This window comes from Myxocyprinus asiaticus, chromosome 11, assembly GCF_019703515.2.
Source record: "Myxocyprinus asiaticus isolate MX2 ecotype Aquarium Trade chromosome 11, UBuf_Myxa_2, whole genome shotgun sequence".
Lineage (NCBI taxonomy): Eukaryota > Metazoa > Chordata > Actinopteri > Cypriniformes > Catostomidae > Myxocyprinus > Myxocyprinus asiaticus.
In genome coordinates this window covers 39,141,763-39,165,432 of record NC_059354.1, presented here as the reverse complement: position 1 = coordinate 39,165,432, position 23,670 = coordinate 39,141,763, and the positions used below count along the sequence as shown (strand labels likewise).

Below are 23,670 nucleotides of genomic sequence, written 5' to 3'. Positions count from 1 at the left end.
GTCAACTTCCCAATGTATGGTCCAAAAGTCTAGGCAATATTGAAAATTTTGGATTGCAAATATAAACCATGAAATAAAGCAGAGGTTCTCAACCCTGTTCCTGGAGGCCCCCCAACACTACACATTTTGAATATCTCCCTAATCAAACACACCTGATTCAACGAATCAGCTCATTAATGGAGACTCCAAGACCTGAATTGGGCGTGTCAGAAAAGGGAGATGTACAAAATGTGCAGTGTTGAGGGGCCTCCAGGAACAGGTTGAGAACCACTGAAATAAAGTATTTTAATACAGTAATCCATTCGATTCCAGTAGTTAAATCTATATCTTCAAAAGTGATATGAAAAGTGTGGGTGAGAAATAGATCATTTTTAAGTCCTTTTTTACTATCCATCTCCATTCTTCTTTTTTTGTTTTTGGCAATTCACATTCTTTGTGCATATCGCCACCTACTGGGCAGGGAGGAGCATTTATAGTAAAAAGGACTTAAATATTGATCAGTTTCTCACTCACACCTATCAGATCTCTTCTGAAGACATGGATTTAACCACTGGAGTCTAATGGATTACTTTTATGTTACCTTTATGTTCTTTTCAGAGCTTCAAAAGTTTGGTACCCATTTAATTACATTGTATGGACCTATAGAGCTGAAATATACTTCTAAAAATTTTCATTTGTGTTCAGCAGAAGAAAGAAAGTCATACACATCTGGGATGGCATGAGGATGAGTAAATGATGAGAGAATTTTCATTTTTGAGTGAACTATCCCTTTAACTCAATTGTACAAAAGATCACATTCTCTTGCTTCCATTGAAACACAAAAGAAGTTCTTAGGAAAATTACCAAAACATGCTGGAATAACATGGATCATCAGGTTTTGCCCAAATTTCTTGAGTCCATGCCAGCTTGAGTGCATGCTGTCATTAAAGCAACAGGGAGGACATACCAAATGCAATAAAATAAAAATCATGTAAAATTATCAATTCAATTTTTCATTAAAATTGTTATTTTGATTATAAAATTTCTAATGAAAAAAAAAAAACTTAAATTGGAAAAGAATGCAAAATAAAAGCATTTTAACCAGTGGTCTCAGACTTTTGGACCTCACAGACACCACAGTTTCACAGTTTCATATCTCATTCTTGATACCACAATGCAACAGTCACCAATCAAACCATATTTGAACAATTTTATTTTTTTCAATGATATCTTTTTTTTTCTGAGGCTACAGGGAGTGTATTTAAAACATCAGTGCAGTTGATGGCTCAGCAAAATAAGTTCTTTTGAGTGAAGAGCAAAGCTGACATATATGAAACAGCTTGTAGGAATTCTCTATTTTGCTGACAGGAAAAAGAAACATGATATGTACAACGGCTTTGGCTTCACTCTTACTCTGTTTAATGAGAAAGATGATGGGTGTATATGTGGTAGAACGGGAGGAAGACTAACACAAATAAGGCACAAGTTTCTCAGCACAACCAATGCCAGGGCTGAAGCAGAGACGTTATATGAGAGATGCAAAACTGTTACCCGCTGGCAGAAAATCAACGATGAAGAGCTTAAACACAAAATCATCAAGGCCTTGATCAAGAGGGATTTTGAGACCTCATATTTCAGCATCTTTTTGTGGCTCAAAACTCAAAAAAATTATATTCATCTCCTCTAAAACGTTAATCCTCTGTTGCTTTCAACACATTCAATACAGCTGTTCAGGTTGTAGTCCCAAAACCCGGAAGAGAATTAGCAGTTTCAAGCAATGGGTCTCCCTTTGGATTTTCTATGGGTTTCTATAATGGCAGTTTTGGAATTAATTTTTCACAGTTTTTCACAATTCCTGACATTTAATCGTAGAAAACATTCCCTGTCTTAGGTCAGTTAGGATCACTACTTTATTTTAAGAATGTGAAATGTCAGAATAATAGTAGAGAAAATGATTTCAGCTTTTATTTCTTTCATCACATTCCCAGTGGGTCAGAAGATTACATACACTTAGTTAGTATTTGGTAGCATTGCCTTTAAATTGTTTAACTTGGGTCAAACGTTTTGGGTAGCCTTCCAAAAGCTCATGCTTTTTCAGTTCTGTCCACAAATTTTCTATCAGATTGAGGTCAGGGCTTTGTGATGGCCACTCCAATACCTTAACTTTGTTGTGCTTAAGCCATTTTTCCACAACTTTGGAGGTATGCTTGGTGTCATTGTCCCTTTGGAAGACCCATTTGCGACCGAGCTTTAAATTCCTGGCTGATTTCTTGAGATGATGCTTCAATATGTCCACAATTTTCCTTCCTCATGATGCCATCTATTTTGTGAAGTGCACCAGTCCCTCCTGCAGCAAAGCACCCTCACAACATGATACTGCCACCCCCATGCTTCACAGTTGGGATGGTGTTCTTCGGCATGCAAGCCTCACCCTTTTTCCTCCAAACATAACAATGGTCATTATGGCCAAACAGTTAAATTTTTGTTTCATTAGACCAGAGGACATTTCTCCAAAAAGTAAGATATTTGTCCCCATGTGCACTTGCAAACTGTCTAGCTTTTTTATGGCAGTTTGGGAGCAGTGGCTTCTTTCTTGCTGAGCAGCCTTTCAGGTTATGTTGATATAGGACTCGTTTTACTGTGGATATAGATACTTGTCTAACGGTTTCCTCCAGCATCTTCACAAGGTCCTTTGCTGTTGTTCTGGGATTGATTTGCACTTTTCACACCAAACTACATTAATCTCTAGGAGACAGAATGAGTCTCCTTCCTGAGCAGTATGATGGCTGCATGGTCCCATGGTGTTTATACTTCTGTACTATTGTTTGTACAGATGAACATGGTACTTTCAGGCATTTGGAAATTGCTCCCCAGGATGAACCAGACTTGTGGAAGTCCACAATTTTTTTTTCCTGAGGTCTTGGCTGATTTCTTTTGATTTTCCCATGATGTCAAGCAAAGAGGCACAGAGTTTGAAGGTAGGCCTTAAAATACATCCACAGGTACACCTCCAGTTCAATACACCTCTTATCAGAAGCTAATTGTCTAAAGGCTTGACATCATTTTGTGAAATTTTCCAAGCTGCTTAAAGGCACATTTAACTTAGTGTATGTAAACTTCTGAACCACTGGAATTGTGATATAGTCAATTTAATGTGAAATAATCTGTCTGTAAACAATTGTTGGAAAAATTACTCGTGTCATGCACAAAGCAGATGTCCTAAACGACTTGCCAAAACTATAGTTTGCTAATATTAAATCTGTGGAGTGGTTAAAAAATTTGTTTTAATGACTTCAACCTAAATGTATGTAAACTTCTGACTTCAACTGTGCATTACTTGAATAAATGTGGACATTCATAACTTATTTTACCCAATCATACCCAAAACTGCCATTAGCCGAAATAGCCTTCCAGGTTTGCCTACAAAGTGACATCATGGGTGAACAGCTCTACTGCTTATAATGGAAATAATTCACCTAAAAATAACAATTCTGTCATCATTTACTCACCCTCGTGTAGTTTCAAACCCCTGTATCTTACCTCTGTGAAACACGAATGGCTCTTTTCGCTGCAAGCAACGTGGATGGTAATTTACACTGCCAAGCTAAAAAAAAAAACCACCATAAAAGCAGTCCATATAACATATGCGCTATAAGTCTTTTGAAGTCATCCGATAGCTTTGTGTGATGAACGCACTGAAATGTAAGTGTTGTTCACTAATAATCTTACCCTCTGTTATAGGTCTCATTTGCAGTCACGTATATTCAAACTTCCTGCAATGTGCATGGGTACTTGATGTAATACGGGATAGGAATGACCAGAGTGAGTAAATGACAACCAAATTATAATTTTTTGAGAGAACTATTCCTTTAAAGATCAATGTTTCAGTCGAGGTAGAACTCAATGAGCGAAACAGAGTAGCATTGTTGTGCAAAGTGTGCATAACTTTGACAAATCAGATTGATTTAATGTTTGAGAGAGCTTATTTCCAACAAAACTGTCTGATCAGGTTGCATGTCTACACATATTACTGTGCATATACAGAAGATTATAAGGCTGGCCCTTTTCTATAGTTTAAACCATTAAGGTGCTCCACAAAGGAAAAGTTCTTCCAAAAATGAAAATTCTGTCATCATTTACTCTGCCTCATTTTGTTCCAAAACACATTTGATTTTTTTTCATGGAAAACTCAATTAGATTTTAGGCAGAATTTTAAGGATGGACAGCCTCAGTCACTGTTCACTTTCATTGCATATTTTTTCCATACAATGAAAGTGAATGGTGACTGAGGCTGTCAATTCACAACATTCCGCCAAATATCTCCCTTTATATTCCACGGTAGACAGAAAGTCATATGGGTTTGAAACAACATGAAGGTGAGTAAATGACAGTATTTTCATTTTTTGGGGAAATATTCCTTTAAAATTTTCTTTAAACTAAAGCAGACATAATTGTTCATTGAACACCAAGCAGAACACCTCTACCTGAGCTCTTTTATCATACTGATGTTCATCCCAGATATCAACAAATTCAGTGTGCAGTGCCTACAAGTTTCATACTGTATACCAGAGCGAGCAAGTCAAAAACACAGCATAATACGAAAGCCAAGCCAGCAACTTCTCATTCATGAAGACAACTGTGTCTGGCTGTACTAAGCAACAACAATTTCCAGCTCGCCAGTTAGCGACGTAGCTAGATGCCTGTCCTTTTGAACTCCCCATATCCTGCATTGCATTTGATTTCAGAAATCATGGTAAGTCACGTATGATTTTAAAAGAATCAGAAAACTTTGACCGTACCATGGTTATAATAATACAGTACACCACAGTATGGTTAATAAAGTAGTTCATAAATAAACCTCAAACACAATCCCACGTAATAAGAACCGCCACACACTGTACTCAGCCCTCGTTACATACGACACTCGTTAAGGCAACATCAACAAAGAATATCAGTGTGTGGATTGGATAAATCATTCACTGTGTAGTTTTACAAAAATCTACCATCAAGGGATGCAAAATATGAACATCAAAGTGCAAACCCGCAGTCCACATAGCGTGTTACAAACACTTGATTTGAAGTTGTTGTTTTTTTAGGAATCATACAAAGGAGAGAATTATGTCTTGATCTGTGAGAGAGGGAAGGCTGGACCAGGGGTTTACTACAGCTGGAGGCTGTACAGTGCCTGTGCTCAGCTTTTAGGGGGTCAGAGGTCATGGGTTGGGCTGAGAGGGAACCAGGGAAGAGCTATGAGCTGTTGTTTTCCACAGTGGTTGGTAATATACCCATCCCTCACCCTGGAGAGAGAGAGAAAAAAAAGAGAACTTAAAGAAAACAATACCAAAGAATAATGCAAAGTAGGGCTGGGCAATTTTTCTTAAATTATATCATAATTATATAAAATATTTTTCAGCCTTGTGGTGATATTTGATATATATCTTTGCACTAAAATGGCTTAAAAAGGTGTTTGTTTTTTAATCAGAGGATCCATTATTTCAACCAAACAGGCATTGTAATGATTCAGATTCAAAATATTTAATGCAAGTAAAAATCAAATCTAATGACAATTAATGGCCAAATAAAAGGCACATTAAAAAGAATATTCGGGTTCAATACAAGTTAAAAGGATAGTTCACCCAAAAATGAAAATTCTCTCATTTATTTACCCTCATGCCATCCCAGATGTGTATGACTTACTTTCTTCAGCAGAACACAAATTAAGATTTTTAGAAAAATATTTCAGCTCTGTAGGTCCTCACAATGCAAGTGGATGGTGATCAGACCTTTGTAGCTCCAAAAATCACATAAACATAAAACATAAAAGTAATTCATATGACTCCAGTGGTTAAATCCATATCTTCAGAAGCAATATAATAGGTGTAGGTGAGAAAGAGATCAAAATTAAAAATCTAAATCTCCACTTTTAATTTTTACATCTGAAAGTCACATGTGGTGCCAGTTTAGTTTCACTTTCACATCTAAAAGTGAAAGTTAAAGTGGAGATTTAGAGTAAAAGTAAAAAAGGACTTAAATATTGTTCTGTTTCTCACCCACATCTATTATATCTCTTCTGAAGATATGGATTTTACCATTTACTTGCATTGTGAGGACCTACAGAGCTGAAATATTCTTCTAAAAACCTTAATTTGTGTTCTGCTAAAGAAAGTAAGTCATACACATTTGGGATGGCATGAGGGTGAGTAAATGATGAGAGAATTTTCATTTTTGGGTGAACTATTCCTTTAAGCTCAATCAACAGCATTAGTGGCATATTATTAATTACCACAAAAATGTATTTCGACTCGTCCCTCCATTTAAAAAATAAATAAATAAATAAATAAATAAACGACATTACAGTGAGGCACTTACAATGAAAGTGAATGGGGCCAATTTGAGGAGGGTTTAAAGGCAGAAATTTTAAGCTTATAATTTTATAAAAGCGCTTGTATGAATTTGTCTGTTTAAACTATTATTTGAGCTGTAAAGTTGTTTAACCCATCGCTTTTACGGCCTTTTAAGGGTTTATGGTTTATTTAACAAGTTGTTAAATTGGCTATAACTTTACACAGAAATGTTTAGTAAGCAATTCTAACACTAAAATCATGTTAACTCGCATATTGTTTACATCTTGTGGCTATACTTTTAAAAAAGTGACTATTTTAATGTTTAAACTCATCGCTATATTCATAATGTTGCTTAATTTTATACTGTCAGTACGGTCATCACAAATACATTGTGAAGTTTCTATATATTGTTTATCTTCACAGTGACCAAATGTAAACAACGAACTCTGAAAAAACACAAATAATCCTTATCTGGAGGTTAACTACAATAACAGTAAAACCAAAAGTATCTTCAATAACTAAACATTAGTGTTTAGGTACAATACAAAATTAAAAGAAGTTTAATAAGTGCCGATGTTTTGTTCTTACATTGGGCTCAAAGTATTTGGTCCTCCATGGCGTCTCTGTCTCTGCACGATGCCTTTCCTCTTTCCTTTGTTTTTCCTCCAAGAAGCGCTTGTGTTCTGTGGCTTTGTCCATATCCCTTTCCTTCAGAGACTCTGTCACATGCTGCCACAGTCGCCTGCAGAGAGACAAGTCACAACTTAAAGCCTTTTGCATCACGTCAATGAGAATTCAGTAAATGCCTTTAAACCCAAAGATTAAACAATACTACTAATAAAGCTATGCTGAAATTATAAATTTGGCTTAAAAGGAATAGTTCACCAAAAGAGAGTAAATGACTATTTACATATTTGGCTGAACTATTCCTATATATTACTCATAAGAAACTTCTGAATTAAAATAATAAACTATGTGGATCTTTTAGGATAAACCTGATCTGAATGGCTGGTGTTACCTGGACTCATAGGCTCCTTGCAGCTCATTGGGCCGCACTCTTTTTCTAGTGACAGGGAGTTTGGTAACATCTATGACACGTGTCTCTCCGCTGGTGTAGATAAACTCCAGCGTGCCATTCCACTCTCCCTGCACGCGGCACACCACGGTGTTGGTGGGGTTGTGTTTGACCTCCGCGATCACTCTGAGGAACACAGCACAGACTTCTGTTACAGTCCACTCGGTCAGCTTTATGATTAAAGTGCCCATATCATGGGGAATCACATTTTCACTGATCTTTTAAATTAAGAGTTCATTTTACTATGAAAGCATACTGTAATTTTTAGATCTCAAAAATGTCTCCCAAGTCAAAAAAATACCATTTAATGAAACTAAGCTGCAAAAATTTATTGTACTGAACTTTCACAACTTTCAGTCATCAGACAGAAGAATAAATTTGAACACATCATGATCGCCCACATTAACATGTCAACAATGCCTATTAGGTATTCAGCAACTTGTCCCACTCAGACATGGTAAGGTAATATAGAGGAAGCAAGACATATACTATTATTCTAAATGCAAGAACCTGAACTCTGCACAATCTTTCAAAAGATCCCAATCAGGAAAGAGCGGCTGGAGTTTATTTTTAACATGGTCCATACTTAGTTTATTAGGCAGATTTCAGCATGGATTGTTTTGTAAATATATCACAATGTAATGCACGTTTTGCAAAGAGACTGTTATGAATTGTATTTTAATGTATTGTTTAATAGTATTATTAATTGTATTATAATGTTTAACTCTAATGTTCTAATGTCTAATCAGATATTAGACACAAATCAAAGGTGCTCACAAGAACTGCGTGTGAACAATATCACATACAGTTGCCCTAAAAAGCGTTTGGACACTTAAAGGAATAGTTCACTCAAAAATGAAAAATCATTCATCATTAACATATCCTCATGTCATCCCAGATATGCATGACTTTTTTTTTTCTGCAGAACACAAACGAAGATTTTTAGAAGAATATATCTGCTCTGCAGGTCCATACAATGCAAGCCAATGGTGACCAAAATTTCGAAGCTCCAAAAAGCACATAAAGGCAGAATAAAAGCAACCCACGACTCCAGTGGTTTAATCCATATCTTCTGAAGCAATGCAATTGGTTTTAGTTAAAAACAGACCAAAATATAACTCACCTTTCACTATAAATCTTGACATTAGCAGTCTCCTTGGCGATCATGATTTCACACTTGATTTAACATTCTAGTGCTATCTAGCGCTCTGCGCAAGCATCAAGCAATAGGAAGTGTAATCGAGCTTGAAATCATTATCATGCCTAGAGACCGCAATGGTAAGATGTACAGAGAAAGTGTTACATTTTGTTTTGTTCTCATCCAAATTCGATTAGATCACTTCAGAGGACATGGATTAAAATATTAGATTCTTATGGATTACTTTAATGCTGCCTTTATGTGCTTTTGAAGCTTTAAAGTTTTGGTCACCATTCACTTACAGAGCTGAGATATTCTTCTAAAAATCTTCATTTGTGTTCTGCTGAATACAGAAAGCCATATATATCTGGGATGGCATGAGTGTGAGTAAATGATGAGAGAATTTGAATTTTTGGGAAAACTATTCATTTAAGCCAGACTTAATGTATGAATGTCTTTTCATTATAAAACAAAATATTAAACCAAGTGAGAAGTGATAGCACAAACATACTTTTCAAGAACAAATATTTCATAAAAACAAGTGTTAGGTTTCAAAACGTAACAATAGATATACTGTTTAAACTTAAAACAAGTATTCAGACACTTTCTGGTTGTCAAACTTTGTTGGACGTATCCACAGTTAATGTGATGAACAACACCTGTAGTTATTCAGCAAAGGCATCTGTGTGACTTGCCACATGCCATATTCCCTCTGGACCGATCGGATAAAAGTAATTGCAAAAATGGCTCTAAAAAAATGTCTAGCTGATTTGTTTGCAGATGTCACTTGGTTTGATATTTTGTTATTTAATGCAATGTCATTTATACATTTTAAAGTGTGTCCAAATACTTTTTTGGGGTCACTGCAAGCTGAACATAAAAACTAAATAATTGTTCTTCAGGACTTCCGGGCTGGTGTACAAACTGACATTGAAAACACTACACAGCCTCTCAGTCATGTAAAGTAATGTGATTCAGCTTGATCCTGACCTGTGCAGCTTGCCCCCATAGAAAGGCTTTGTCTGAAAGGTGATGACTGCACAGTAGCCAGTCTTTGCGCAGTTGACATTGACCTTTCCTCCCAATTCCACCCAGGGCACAGTGAGGATTGATCGAGCGTAGGCAGAGGGCAAACTGAAGGTGTATTCTTCATCATGCTCTAATAGGTGTAGACTACCTGCAAGCATAGAATGTTTACACAACTAATAATCTGTAACAGTGATTCTCAACTGATGTGTTGTGATGAGACTGTTTTAATGGGCTGTGGAAAGCAGAGGAAAAAAAAAATAACACTAAATGCAAATAATATTAATAATAAAAACAATTTACAATATTACCCATGCATAGTTAGGGTAACAACATAAATCAAACACATATATAAATATATATATAAATATATATACACATTTGAAGTCAGAAGTTTATATACACTTAGGTTTAAGTCATTAAAACTCATTTTTTAACCACTCCACAGATTTCATATTAGCAAACTATAGTTTTGGCAAGTCGTTTAGGACATCTACTTTGTGCACGACACGGGTAATTTTTCCAACAATTGTTTACAGACAGATTGTTTCACTTTTAATTGACTATATCACAATTCCAGTGGGTCAGAAGTTTACATACACTAAGTTATCTGTGCCTTTAAGCAGCTTGGAAAATTCCAGAAAATGATTTCAAGCCTTTAGACAATTAGCTTCTGATAGGAGGTGTACTGAATTGGAGGTGTACCTGTGGATGTATTTTAAGGCCTACATTCATACTCAGTGCCTCTTCATGGGAAAATCAAAAGAAATAGGAGTGGTGGTGGTGTAGTGGACTAAAGCACTGAACTGGTAAGTGGAAGGTTGTTGGTTCAATCCCCACAGCCACCACCATTGTGTCCTTGAGCAAGGCACTTAACTCCAGGTTGCTCCAGGGGGATTGTCCCTGTAATCAGGGCACTGTAAGTTGCTTTGGATAAAAGCGTCAGCCAAATGCATAAATGTAAATGTAAATCAGCCAAGACCTCAGAAAAACAAATTGCAGACCTCCACAAGTCTGGTTCATCCTTAGGAGCAATTTCCAAATGCCTGAAGGTACCACGTTCATCTGTACAAACAAATGTACAAACACCATGGGACCACGCAGTCATACTGTTCAGGAAGGAGATGCATTCTATCTCCTAGAGATGAACGTAGTTTGGTGCGAAAAGTGCAAATCAATCCCAGAACAACAGCGAATGACCTTGTGAAGATGTTGGAGGAAACAGGTAGACAAGTATCTATATCCACAGTAAAATGTGTCCTATATTGACATAACCTGAAAGGCTGCTCAACAAGGAAGAAGCCACTGCTCCAAAACCGCCATAAAAAAGCCAGACTACAGTTTGCAAGTGCACATGGGGACAAAGATCTTACTTTTTGGAGAAATGTCCTCTGGTCTAATGAAACTAAAATTTAACTGTTTGGCCATAATGACCATTGTTATGTTTGGAGGAAAAAGGGTGATGCTTGCAAGCCGAAGAACACCATCCCAGCTGTGAAGCATGGGGGTGGCAGCATCATGTTGTGGGGGTGCTTTGCTGCAGGAGGGACTGGTGTACTTCACAAAATAGATGGCATCACGAGGAAGGAAAATTATGTGGATATATTGAAGCAACATCTCAAGATATCAGCCAGGAATGGCTTAAGGACAACAAAGTCAAGGTATTGGAGTGGCCATCAAAAAGCCATGACCTCAGTCAGACAGAAAATTTGTGGGCAGAACTGAAAAAGCATGTGCGAGCAAGGAGGCCTACAAACCTGACACAGTTACACCAGTTCTGTCTGGAGGAATGGGCCAAAATTCCAGCAACTTATTGTGAGAAGCTTGTGGAAGGCTACCCAAAACATTTGAGTTAAACAATTTAAAGGCAATGCTACCAAATACTAACAAAGTGTATGTAAACATCTGACCCACTGGGAATGTGATGAAAGCTGAAATAAATAATTCTCTCTACTATTATTCTGACATTTCACATTCTTAAAATAAAGTAGTGATCCTAACTGACCATATAGATATATATATACAAACACACACACACAGTACTGTATATATGTATTACAAGATGAGGTTTAATGAGGAACAAGTTTTATTATTCAAGACACAATGTATGTGTGAAGTAGCACGTTTTCTAAAGTCACATTTTTCTTATTCATTTTTTAAAATATGAAAAAAAATGCATTGAAATGAGGACAAAAATATGGATGAATATTTTCAATGATAAAAGATTTAGATTCAGCAAATCCCACATGATTGTTTTTATTTCATCTCTAGAGGCCGGTGTTATACTGAAGAACCAAGCTGTTCTAACTATAGAATCCTCAAGTGCAGGCCACAGACGGAAAAAATAAATTAAATATTGGTAGTTCCAAAAATCGGTACCAATTAACTGGTAACACCCATATATCGGTCCACCTCTAGTCAAAAGCCATGTGTCCAATCAAACTATGATATTTTGCTGTAAATTCATCTTGGTACTATGGCAAATACTAAATACAATATTTGGTCCAGTGTTTTTTCCATGTGTTAGAGGCCATCTTTATCTATGTTAACATGCGCTTGCAGAGGAGCTCCGCATTTTTGTGACACTTAACTTTTAGAAACACATCTCCAGACACCTGCATTCTATTCCATTATTTGCATTGCATCTAGATTTTTTAAATGCAAGACCATAATCAGTCTGAATGGCCTCTCAAGACTTCTCAGACACTTCTGCTGTCGTCTATGTATTTACAAAAAAGGTCAATTTTCCAATTCAGTCTATGCCATTTTGAATATTGTTGGGCAGTTTATGGTAATATTCTAAAACTGTATTGTTTGATTTAATGGACATTTTTGTATGATCAAGAATTTTGGTACCGGGTTGGGTCACCACTTGATGTCCAATGTAAAATCTTGCTCCTGAAGCAAAACCAATTTAGAATCATTGATTTATGATGCATAAAAGCAAAACTGAAGTATAATGTCCACTTCCTTCTAGATTGTGTACATTTGAAGCATTCACAAACCATTTGAAACACCCAACTCACCTTCTCCAATCATAGAGACGCCAATAGACATGCCCATGAACTTGCTCTTGGTCCACACATGCGTGTTCACACACATCTGTCTCTCTGGACATTCTGCATAGAAACCTGACACAGGTGGATGATGTGAAACTTGCTCAGCCACAAAGCGGACATTGTAGCAGTCTGACGTAAATGATGTCCCCTCTTTGGGGACCCCTGTCGGAGGTGTTGTCGCTTTGGGTACTCTCCAAGAGCAGTGGAAGGTTTCTCCAATAATGGGATTGTAGGGCTTCTTGGCAATGGCACCTTTGCGACCTTCGTGGAAAGAAGTAAGGTAATATTCCACAAATCGGACCATGCGGTCCATCGGGCTGGTGCCGTCAGTGATGGCCGTGAAAAGGTCCGGATGAGACATGAAATCTGCATACATTTCCAGCAGGGAACGCTTCTCCAGTATGAAAGTAGGTAGGACCACCTATATGCCATTTTGGAACACCATTTTATTAAGGTTTAGAAAGTGGTGTTAGATTGCATAATAAAATTCAAGGGATCATTTACCCACAACTGAAAATTCTGTAATTATTTACTCACTCGATCCAAACCAGTATGCTCTTATTTTATTTTTTTGGCAAAACAATAGTAGAAATGTTTTTAAAGGGATAGTTCGCCCATAAATGAAAATTCTCTCATCATTGATGTGTATAAGTTTCTTTCTTCTGCAGAACACAAATGAAGATTTTTAGAAGAATATTTCAGCTCTGTAGGTCCAAGTGAATGGGTGCCAAAATTTTTAAGCTCAAAAATCCACATAAAGGGAGCATAAAAGTAATCCATATGACTCCAGTGGTTAAAAAAGATAAATATTTAAGTCCTTTTTTTTGTCATAAATTATCCTCCCTGCCCAATAGGGGGTGATATGCACAAAGAATGTGAATCACCAAAAACAGAAGATGGAGAAAGTGAAATGAAGGAAAAAGGACTTAAATATTGATCTGTTTCTCAACCACACCTATCATATAGCTTCAGAAGACAATGGATTTAACCACCAGAGTTGTCTGGAGTTAAGGATGAGAGAATTTTCATTTTTGGGTGATCTATCACTTTAAAGTTCCTTAAAAAATCTAATTAAAACACTATTTAAGTAGCTTTATTCCATGTCTTCTAAAATTTAAGTCACTTGGCTAGGCACTGATAATCTTTACCTATGTCGAAGTTCAAAAATGGCCAATATGCATCATCATTGCCAAAACAGCATTGATTCTTGCATGTGTAGTAACCAAATGAGCCATTTTTGAATTCTCAATGTGGATGCAGGGCTGCGGGCTAGACACAATCTTTGGCAGAGGTGGAAATTATCAGTGAATAATAACTTAAATTTAAGTAATTTTATGCTGATTGTTCAAAAATCTCTATTTTTGTGTTCAACAGAGAAAAAAAAAAAAAGAAAAAAAAAACAGAATATAGGTTTCGAATGACATGATGAACAGTACATAATGATAGAACTTTCATTTTAGGGTAAACTTTTCCTCTAAATTCTAACTGTAAGTTGGAAAGGCTTATCTGAAGTTTGAGAAAGACACAGCTGAAATGAGAGCCATTAATGAGATGGAGCTGATATACCCTGGTGAGGTCCATGCCCAGTTTCAGCTGAGAGAGGAGGTGCAGAATGACACTTCGCTCCTCTTCTACAGCACCCAGATCCTCCTCTTCAGCTGAAGAGTCCTCCTCCACCTCCTGTGTGGTATCAATCTCCTCCTGCTCCCGAGACACACACCAACCACTAGGATTATCTTACTCAAACAATAAAATACTATAACATCAAGGGTAAAACTAGATTTTTACATGATCTGAATGACAGTAAGGCATTGTGGGTGGTTTCCAGGGGATTGGAATGTTGCTTCTAGGATGTTCTGGGTGGTTGCTTACTGGTCGAATCCAAAACAGTCCTTCCCCACTTCTCTATGATATTCTGTACCCTAAATATGGCTCGGGTCCCTCCTACAATGTACGTCTATGAAATCTGTTCACCCGTTTGATCATCCTCTAGGACAGGGTTTCCCAAACGGGGTTCCGTTAAAATTTTTACAAAATTATCAAAGTTATGACGTAACATAATTACTTTCATTATGAGTAATGCAATCATGTTTTAAAAGTAACCTTAGAGTTATTAACCTGACATTGTTTGCCCAGTAGTCCTGAAAAGCAATAGGTGATGGCTGTACCTCATTGGTCTGTACTATTTACATCTTGTGTGTTGGTTCAGTTCACTGCAAAACCGACAGGTTGCAGAGGCTTCTGCTGCATCTTAAGTGTTGTTTAGGCGGTCGGCTACTATTACTATTTCCTACTATTTCCTATTTCCACGGCTGCCGTAACTCTTAAAATATAATGTATAATTTCCCTAAAATATATAAAAATAATTTTTGATTTCCTAAAAATATTTCTAGAGGTAAGGGGGACATATCCAACTAGCCCAGGTTATAACGGCTGCTACAGCCCTGGCTTTGTTACTTCTAGGAAAAGTCCTTTTTAATTATTTAAAAATGTAATATTGGCTATATCATGACAAAATATCCAATGTACAATGCAAATGTATAATGTACAAATATTCTAAAAAAGAACAATAAATGTAATAAAGGTTAAAATCTAACAATAATAACAAAAAAAGCAAGTGCAAAGACAAAAATGTAATTAATTTTAAAAAAAGGGAGAACATAAATCAGGGTGTGCTTCAGGAAAATCCTTTAGGCCAAAAGGGGTTCATCTGACCCCTGCTCTAGGTGAAAAAGGTAAATCAACTTTTCTTAATAATCTGCATAATCTAAGGTACTGTATAATTTATGTCCGTAGCAAACACTGTACAGGATGAGTTACAGGCCAAATACTTAGGGTTAGGAGTTTGTTGAAATCCCTAACCCTCAGTATGAGCAAGAGTACCAGTGATGCTCGCCTGGGTAGGCGCCACTAATAAACAAGGGAAAAAAAAGAAATGCATTACAAATTGTAGGATTTTGAAATCTTTTTCTGTCTATAATGACTGTTTCTGGAATTAAAATACAGCTTACATTTATCCTAGAAAGATTTACAATTTGGCCAGTGCTGAAAACAGCAATGCTGCTCGAAGTGAGTGAAAGTGTCCAATAACAGGGTGGTTACTGAGATTAAGCTAGTAATATTTGGCTAGCCATGTGATCGTAACATGGCGGCACCAGTGTGGGGACCATCTCCATGTAGAATAAAACAGCTTTTATAAGGTTACTGATGTCACTAGAGTCCTCATCTCGTGTGTGTGCTCATGATCTTCCATATATGTTTCAAAATTACTATTAATTTCTTTAGGAGTAAAGCTTTTTTAATAAGGAAAAAAATTACTGAGTGCACCTTTAACAACACAGACAAGCTCAGGTTAAAAGAGAGGCCTGTCTACAGTCAGACATTTGGGGAGGCTAAGGTGTTTGTTTACATGAAGCTAAACATTACTTGAAACACACAGACTAACAACTGAGAGCCTTCTCCAAATCTACAATGTCAGTCATTTTAATATTCTTCAGCATTTAAGTTAAGAATGCTAGAACATAAACATGAAAATGAACACTGGGGCGAACATACAGTGACGCCAACAGTATTTGGACACTTAAAGCCACACTAAAATGTATGAATGTCACTGCATTAGATACCAAAATATCAAACCAAGTGTCATTTATTTTAAAGAAAAATAGCAAAAGATTTTTATTTATTTATGATTATGATGAACTACACCTGTGGATTTTCTGCTAGGACTAGACCTGTGAGAACTGACACCAACTAAAAATGATGACCTTTGCACCAGCTGCTTAAAAGTCATTGCAAAAATTACCTAGAAATGTGAAGGTCTAGCATCATTTGTTTGCAGATGCCACTTGGTTTGATGTTGTGGTATCTAATGCAATGACATTCATACATTTTTAAATGTGACTTAAGTGTCCAAATACTTTGTGGGATCACTGTATATTTAAGTAGACTAATCCAAAACTGCCCTTCAGTCAATGTAGAATTAAGAATGTGTAGTAAAATTAAGAAGAAAATAAAAGAAAGAAAAAAATCCTTACATTTTCACACTTCCTTTGAACAATTTGAACAGTACCACATTGTTGTTGGCTGCAATAACATCAGAACTGTAGGATGGAAATTGAGCTTGCAATCACTCTCCATCGCAACAGCTAAAATCCAATCAGTAGAAAAAGGCAGATAAAAGCCAACAAGGACTTTTAAGTTTAACTGCATTTCATCCACCCAAATTCTTCCTAACAAGTTATATGGTCACTCTGATCCAAAACAAACCTTTTGACCAGGTTAGGCAAAAAATTCAGAATTTAAGAACTGGCTCCCTTTCAATTCATGAGAATTTGAAATTAATTGACAATGCCCCACAGGTCGTTGAATTGGAATTGAAATGACAGGAAGAAGAATGTAATAAAATTGCAATGGAGATTCAACAGTTTCAACAGAGCTTCATTAATCGGCAAGTTTTGTGAAAACTTTACACACTTTGCAAGAACGATGATGTTTATTAAAAAATAAAAAGTTATCTTACCCCAGCAATATCACAAGAGTCCATTTCTAGTGGTTCTAGAACTGTTCCCTCTGTTTTACCATCATCTTTGGTGATGCTGGGCAGCGTCCCTCCATTCTTCAGGATGTCAGGAAGTTTTGGCTCCAGCCAATCCATGGCGGGGCCTACAGGGCACACAAAATCCAGCTCAGAGGTGCTTATATTGCTGGCCCACCACCTCAATGCCCCCAAGCCAAAAACAGCCTCTAAAACCACAGGAATTGTGGGTGTCCAGCGCTCTGACAACTGACACAGTTCTCAGTGGAAACCTGAGCCCAGGGTCTCACCGTCAGTACGCAGCCCTGCCCATTGTTTACTCGTTTGCTTCATGGCGGGAAGACTAATGTGGTGGTTTCTGCTTTGTTTCGGTAATTAGACAGTTCAAAAAAGGTCACAAGGTGACTTTGGTGTCACTTCTTCAGAAACAATGAAAAAGCAGGCAATCCTTCATAATTGTCTGAGGTTTACATGTTTCTTTTCTAGGCAGAATGTATTGAGGTATTTATGCTTCATGACTGGGAAGGACTTAAAGTCAAGCACTAAACAAAAGTTTAGATTTTGCAAGAGCAGTTTTGTCCAATGCTTTTTAAGCTAGAAGAGTAGAAGTTTGCAAATCACACAGGAAACAAGTTCCTTCATTAACTGACAGCGGTATGGCAACACAATTTGGGAAGTCTGTCAACCGCCGTGCTTGGGTGACCTCGGCAAAGCTCTGGTTACCTGCAGTAGTCTATCAGTGGGAGATAAAGTTCCTCATTAATTATAAAGCAATATTCCACTCCCTGAGCAGGGCCCCAGGTCATAAATTCTACAGGCACAAACATGACCTGAGATTATTGGATTTGCAACCACAAACACTTGCAGTTTTTGCTTTAAAATGAACTGGAAAATGAGCTGCCTTTTCTCTGTTCAACAACTGGTTATTTTGGTGCATGCCAGCCCTGAAATGAGAGCCAAAAAGCTTGTTGTGGTGTGTATTTTGATCTTATCGTATAAACCTGGATTACACATAAGGTTCAGTGAGCTGCAGTGAATATATGATTTAAGGCAGAGGTTTTCATACGGGGACCACAAGGGGATGCTAGGGGGCCGGCAGAAAATTTCAGAGAAAAATAAAGTGCGAAAAATTTCTATAAAAAAGGAAAACTTCAACATAATTTAACATTACTGTTGTTTTCTGGTTTCTAAGGACCGCAAATACATTTCAATTGAATTGAAAACATTCCTCTTCAGGTTTATACAAGTAACACTATTCTATTCTAATACAAGTTAATATTTTCTATATAATATTTTAATTATTTATTTTGATTTTCACCCAAAAATCTCTCATCTCTCATCATTTACTCCCCCTCATGCCTTCCCAGATGTGTATGACTTACTTTCTTCTGCAGAACACAAAGATTTTTAGAAGAATTTCTCAGCTCTGTAGGTCCACACAAAGCAAGTGAACGTGTGCCAAAAACTTGAAGCTCCAAAAATCACATAAGTCAGCATAAAAGTAATCCATAAGACTCCAGTGGTTAAATCAATGTCTTCAGAAGTGATATCATGGGGCCTGGGTAGCTCAGTGAGCAAAGACGCTGACTACCACCCATGGAGTTTGCGAGTTCGAATCCCAGGGCATGCTGAGTGACTCCAGCCAGGTCTCCTAAGCAACCAAATTGGCCAGGTTGCTAGGGAGGGTAGAGTCACATGGGGTAACCTCCGCGTGGGCGCTATAATGTGGTTTGCTCTCGGTGGGGCGCGTGGAGAGTTGTGCGTGGATGCTGCGGAGAATAGCGTAAAGCTTCTACTTGCGCTAGGTCTCAGCAGTAACGTGCTCAACAAGCCACGTGATAAGTTGAGCGGATTGATTGTCTCTGAGGCAACTGGGATTCGTCCTCCGCCACACGGATTGAGGCGAGTCACTACGCCACCACGAGGACTTAAGAGCGCATTGGGAATTGGGCATTCCAAATAATAAATAAATAAATAAATAAAAAAGAAGTGATATGATAGGTGTGGGTGAGAAACAGGTCGAAGTCCTTTTTTTTTATTATTATTTCTCCTCCCTGCTCAGTCAATCTCCACTTTAACTTTCACTTTCTTCTTGTGTTTATGTTGATTCACATTCTTCATGCATACTGCCACCTACTGGGCAGGGAGAAATATTGATTAAATATTAAATATTGATCTGTTTCTCACCCACAACTATCATATCACTTTTGCAGATATGGATTAAAACACTGGAGTCATATGGATAACCATTAGTCTTTAGGTGCTTTTTGGAGCATCAACATTTTGGCACCCATTCACTTGCATTGTGAGTAACTACAGAGCTGAAATATTCTTCTAAAAATCATCATTTGTGTTCAGCAGAAGAAAGAACGTCAAACACATCTGGGATGGCATGAGGGGGAGTAAATGATGAGAGAATTTTAATTTTTGGGTGAACTATCCCTTTAAGTACAGTGACAATATGAAAGCCAATTATTAATTTTGTAAACAACATGCTGTCTTTATAATATCACACTTACTATTCTATTCATACATTATAAATTGGTCTTAATATGTGAAAATAAATAACGGTAGCTGCTGTAATATTTTAGGAAGGGGATCCCTCGCAAAGGGATCATCATATTTGGGGGTCATTTGGCATCAAATATTCTGAAAATCCCTGATTTAAGGTATTCAATAACTGTCTGATTGCGGATTTGGAGAGGGTGAGTATATCTCGTACTCTAAAAGAGTCTACATTGGGTCAGTCCATCTCAAGTGGTCCAATAATTGTAAAGTTGGTTGCTTGACCAATTTTAATTTTCCAGATTTTTTTTTTTTTGAGTGATTACCTCTAAGTATTGGTATTGCAAAAATCATTCAAAATGTCTACTAAGGACAAAGTGTGGGTTCCCATGAACAATGTTCTCAGAAAACTGACACCTGCTGAATTGACTACTGTCACCGGACGCTCCCACAACATTTCAGAGAGACTGAGTGAGGAAATCTCACAGCTTCTAATAAAACTTGTACATGTAAACATGTAAAATACTGTTCATTTTTGTTATTTGTTATGCTTATATTACATCTGTTCATTTCTCAAAATGCATGAATAATGTAGGCTTTTCCCCAGACTTCTACTTGCCCTAGCTCTGTAACCAGTGGAATCTCAAATTCAGATTTTCTGTGAAAATTTCAGGTTCCTATCTGGTCCCCCACAAGAGATATTCAACCTGAAAGTGAGGGGAATTAAAAAAAAAAAAAAATTGCACTTTCTTGCCCCATTAAAAAAAAGAGAAGTCTCAAATCTGAAATGTTCTGCATGCACACTATACTTACCTAGGTATCCCCTAAAAAAAATTAGACAGAGAACCCTTCCCATTATAAATTGACCCTAAAAGTGGAACTTTGAGCAATCTTGAGCATTACATTAGGACTTAAGTTCCAAGTCTAAGGAACAATAATGTGCAAAATATTTATATATGCTCATGTACCTTGTAATGTGCTTTAGAGATCAGTTTTTGTTCCAAAGAGCTAGGAACCATCCTGAGCCGAGATATTGAGGTTTCCGTAAACAGCTGCATAACCAAAATTTGTCGTGTGCCATGACACAAAGATGGCCATCGTGGTTAAAACAAGAAAAATACAAATAAAAAAACTGGTGGTTTTGCAATACCAATACACAGAGGTAATCACTCAAAAAAAAAAAAAAAAAAAAAATTACAAATATGAAAATTAAAAATGGTCAAGCAACCTGTATTGGACCACTTGAGATGGACTGACCCCATTATTAATCTTCAGATTTCATTTCGGCTGCCAATTGATGAACAGAGTGTTACATAAACTCTACACCATGAAGGTATTCAACTAAAGCAGACCATAATTACTCTGTTTTAAGATAAATCACAACTAAATAACTTAAAATGGGTTATATCATGAGGAAGAAAATATTGATGAATATTTCCTCAATCTTGTCATGAAAGAGTGCATCATAACTACAACTCCAATTCCAAAAAAGTTGGGACAGTATGAAAAATGCTAATAAAAACAAAAAGGAGTGATTTGTAAATTATATTCACCCTTTGCTATATTGAAAGCACAACTAAACATTATATGATGTTTTACCTTGTAAATTTCATAGTTTATTTGAAAATGTACAGTAATTTTAAATCAGATGATTGTAACAGTTGAGACAGGGGCAATTTAAGATGCTTACGCAAATAATCCAGCACTTTGAGAACAATGTTCCCCAAAGACAAATTGGAAGGATTTTGGGCATTTCACACTCTACAGTGCACAATATAGTTAAAAGATTCAAGGAATCTGGTCAAATCTCGGTGCGTAAAGGGCCAGCAAAACCACTTCTGAATGCGCATGATCTCTGAATCCTTAGACGTCACTGTCTTAAAAAACATCATTCATCTGTAATAGATATCAAGAACATGGGCTTGGGATTACTTAAGTACAGTAAACCGTTGTTAGTCAACACCACTCACCACTGCATCCACAGATGCAAGTTAAGACTTTACTATGCAAAGCAGAAGCCCTACATCAACACTGTCCAGAAGTGCTGATGACTTCTATGGGCTCGGTCTCATCTTAGATGGAAAGTAGGACAGTGGAACTGTTTTTTGGTCCAAAGAGGAAAAGGGCCATCCAAGCTGTTATCAGCATCAGGTCCAAAAGCCATGTCTATATGGGCCAGGGGTGTGTCAATGCCCATGGAATGGGTAACTTGCACATCTGTGAGGGCACCATTAATGCAGACAAATATGTACAAATTTTGGAACAACATATACTGCCATCCAGCACCATCTTTTCCAGGGATGTCCCTGCATTTTCTGGCAGGACAATTTCAAACCACATACTGCCCGGATTTCAAGTGCATGGCTGTGTAAGCAGAGAGTGTGGGTGCTAGAATGTCCTACCTGCAGTCCTGACCATCTCCAATTGAGAATGTGTGGCGCACTATGAAGCACACCATACGGCAATGAAGACCCCGTACAATTGTGCAGCCAAAGACCTACATAATGGACGAATGGGGGAAAATTCCACTTTCTAAACTTAAACTTGTGTCTTCAGTGCCCAAATTCTTAATATGTGTTATTAGAAGAAATGGTGATGCTTCACAGTGGTAAACACTTGACTGTCCCACCTTTTTTTTATTTTTGTTTTTAAAAGCATTTTTCATACCGTCCCAACTTTTTCGGAAATTGGGTTTGTACTAAAAAAAAAAAACATTGGCTGCGTCCGGAATGCTGCCTTCGGAGGCTACAGGTATATGAAAAAAAGGTGCCTTTCAAACTGTTCTGAGACCAGTTTCCTTAAAAGGTCAATTTATACAAAAATGCTGTTGGTTAAGCCACTAACTGATTAGGCAGCAAGGCACCAAGTCAGCTGCCTTTGCTTTCAGAATGCAGCTATACTATAACTTTCAGGACTCAAAACTTGCAAAAAGCGAATTGCTGCATCTCATTTCATAGGCGAAGAGGGCATTTACATACAAATGTTAAAGGCACAAAATTCTGTTTAACTTAAATTGTGGGTGCAAAATGGTAATAAAAATTTAATTATGACTGTTTTGGGCACATTATAAGTAGACCTCAGAAAGAAAAAATATATGACAATGTATGAAATGATGTATATGAAACAATCATATTTTACAATTAGCAAACAATCCAACAAATCCTGCCAAATTTGAACAATCTTTTCAATAAGAGAAAAGCAGTAACAGATCCCAGAGACTTGCATAAAGCAAAAGCACATAGAAGCAGCACCAGTCAATAATCTTCTGTGATAAAGTAGTGCTTATAAATAACCCACTTACAGCCTTTTTACTGGAAGAGGAATGCTTTCACTTAATATCTAAGGACTGCAGTAGCATGAGTCAAACTATACTGCAAAGTCTAAGGATTAAAGAGTTTGACAGAAAACTGCAAGACTTCTAGCACTTTAAACGTCCTGCTGACTTTAGATTCTCTTCCATGCATAAAATGAGTCAAGGTTTCTTGCACCAAAAACATAATTTATTTTTCCCATTTCCGACCCTCTCCATGACCCTTAAACCTAAAGTATAATTCGGTTTTGACGCAGATGCTTAGGGTATGCTTGCAGTTGAACGCTCAGACTTTCAAAGTATACTCCATTTCACTGAGCACGCATACACAGGCGGTTGATGCATTCTCAACAGGAGTTTAGGCCCATAGAGTTGCCTTTATAGTCCTTTAGACTCAAGTTTTACAAATGCAGGTATCTCCTGACCTCCTCACACACGTACTCTTGACGTGCACATCCACTGTTGTTGTTTCCACCTTCATCTCCTGTTGTTTACCGGCGATTACATCATCTGGCACTTTTTCGTGAAAGCAATGGCTCAATTGTGAGTGGACCCACTAATTAGTGCAAAAAATTTCAGGCGCATGCACACACTACACATTCAGAGTATAAGCGGTTAGAAAAATTGTTGGTATAGCTGCAGCTCGGAGATCGCCAAACGGGGAAAACACTCCAAAAGAGGGTGGGGCTACTCCAGAAGA

The 23,670-nt window shown here is 37.2% G+C and overlaps 1 protein-coding gene across 1 annotated transcript in view; it reads right to left on the bottom strand.

Annotated features, from left to right (window-relative positions):
• Positions 1-324: 324 nt before the first annotated feature.
• LOC127448495 (oxysterol-binding protein-related protein 11-like) overlaps positions 325-23,670 on the bottom strand; it is a 30,752-nt gene continuing 7,406 nt past the window's right edge. The window contains exons 7-13 of the mRNA XM_051711092.1: positions 17,141-17,283; positions 14,188-14,322; positions 12,589-13,042; positions 9,527-9,713; positions 7,342-7,524; positions 6,912-7,065; positions 325-5,276 (exon numbers count right to left, since the gene is read on the bottom strand). Coding sequence (XP_051567052.1) covers positions 5,193-5,276; positions 6,912-7,065; positions 7,342-7,524; positions 9,527-9,713; positions 12,589-13,042; positions 14,188-14,322; positions 17,141-17,283 — 1,340 coding nt within the window. The 3' untranslated portion in view covers positions 325-5,192. The remainder of the gene's footprint in view (positions 5,277-6,911; positions 7,066-7,341; positions 7,525-9,526; positions 9,714-12,588; positions 13,043-14,187; positions 14,323-17,140; positions 17,284-23,670) is intronic.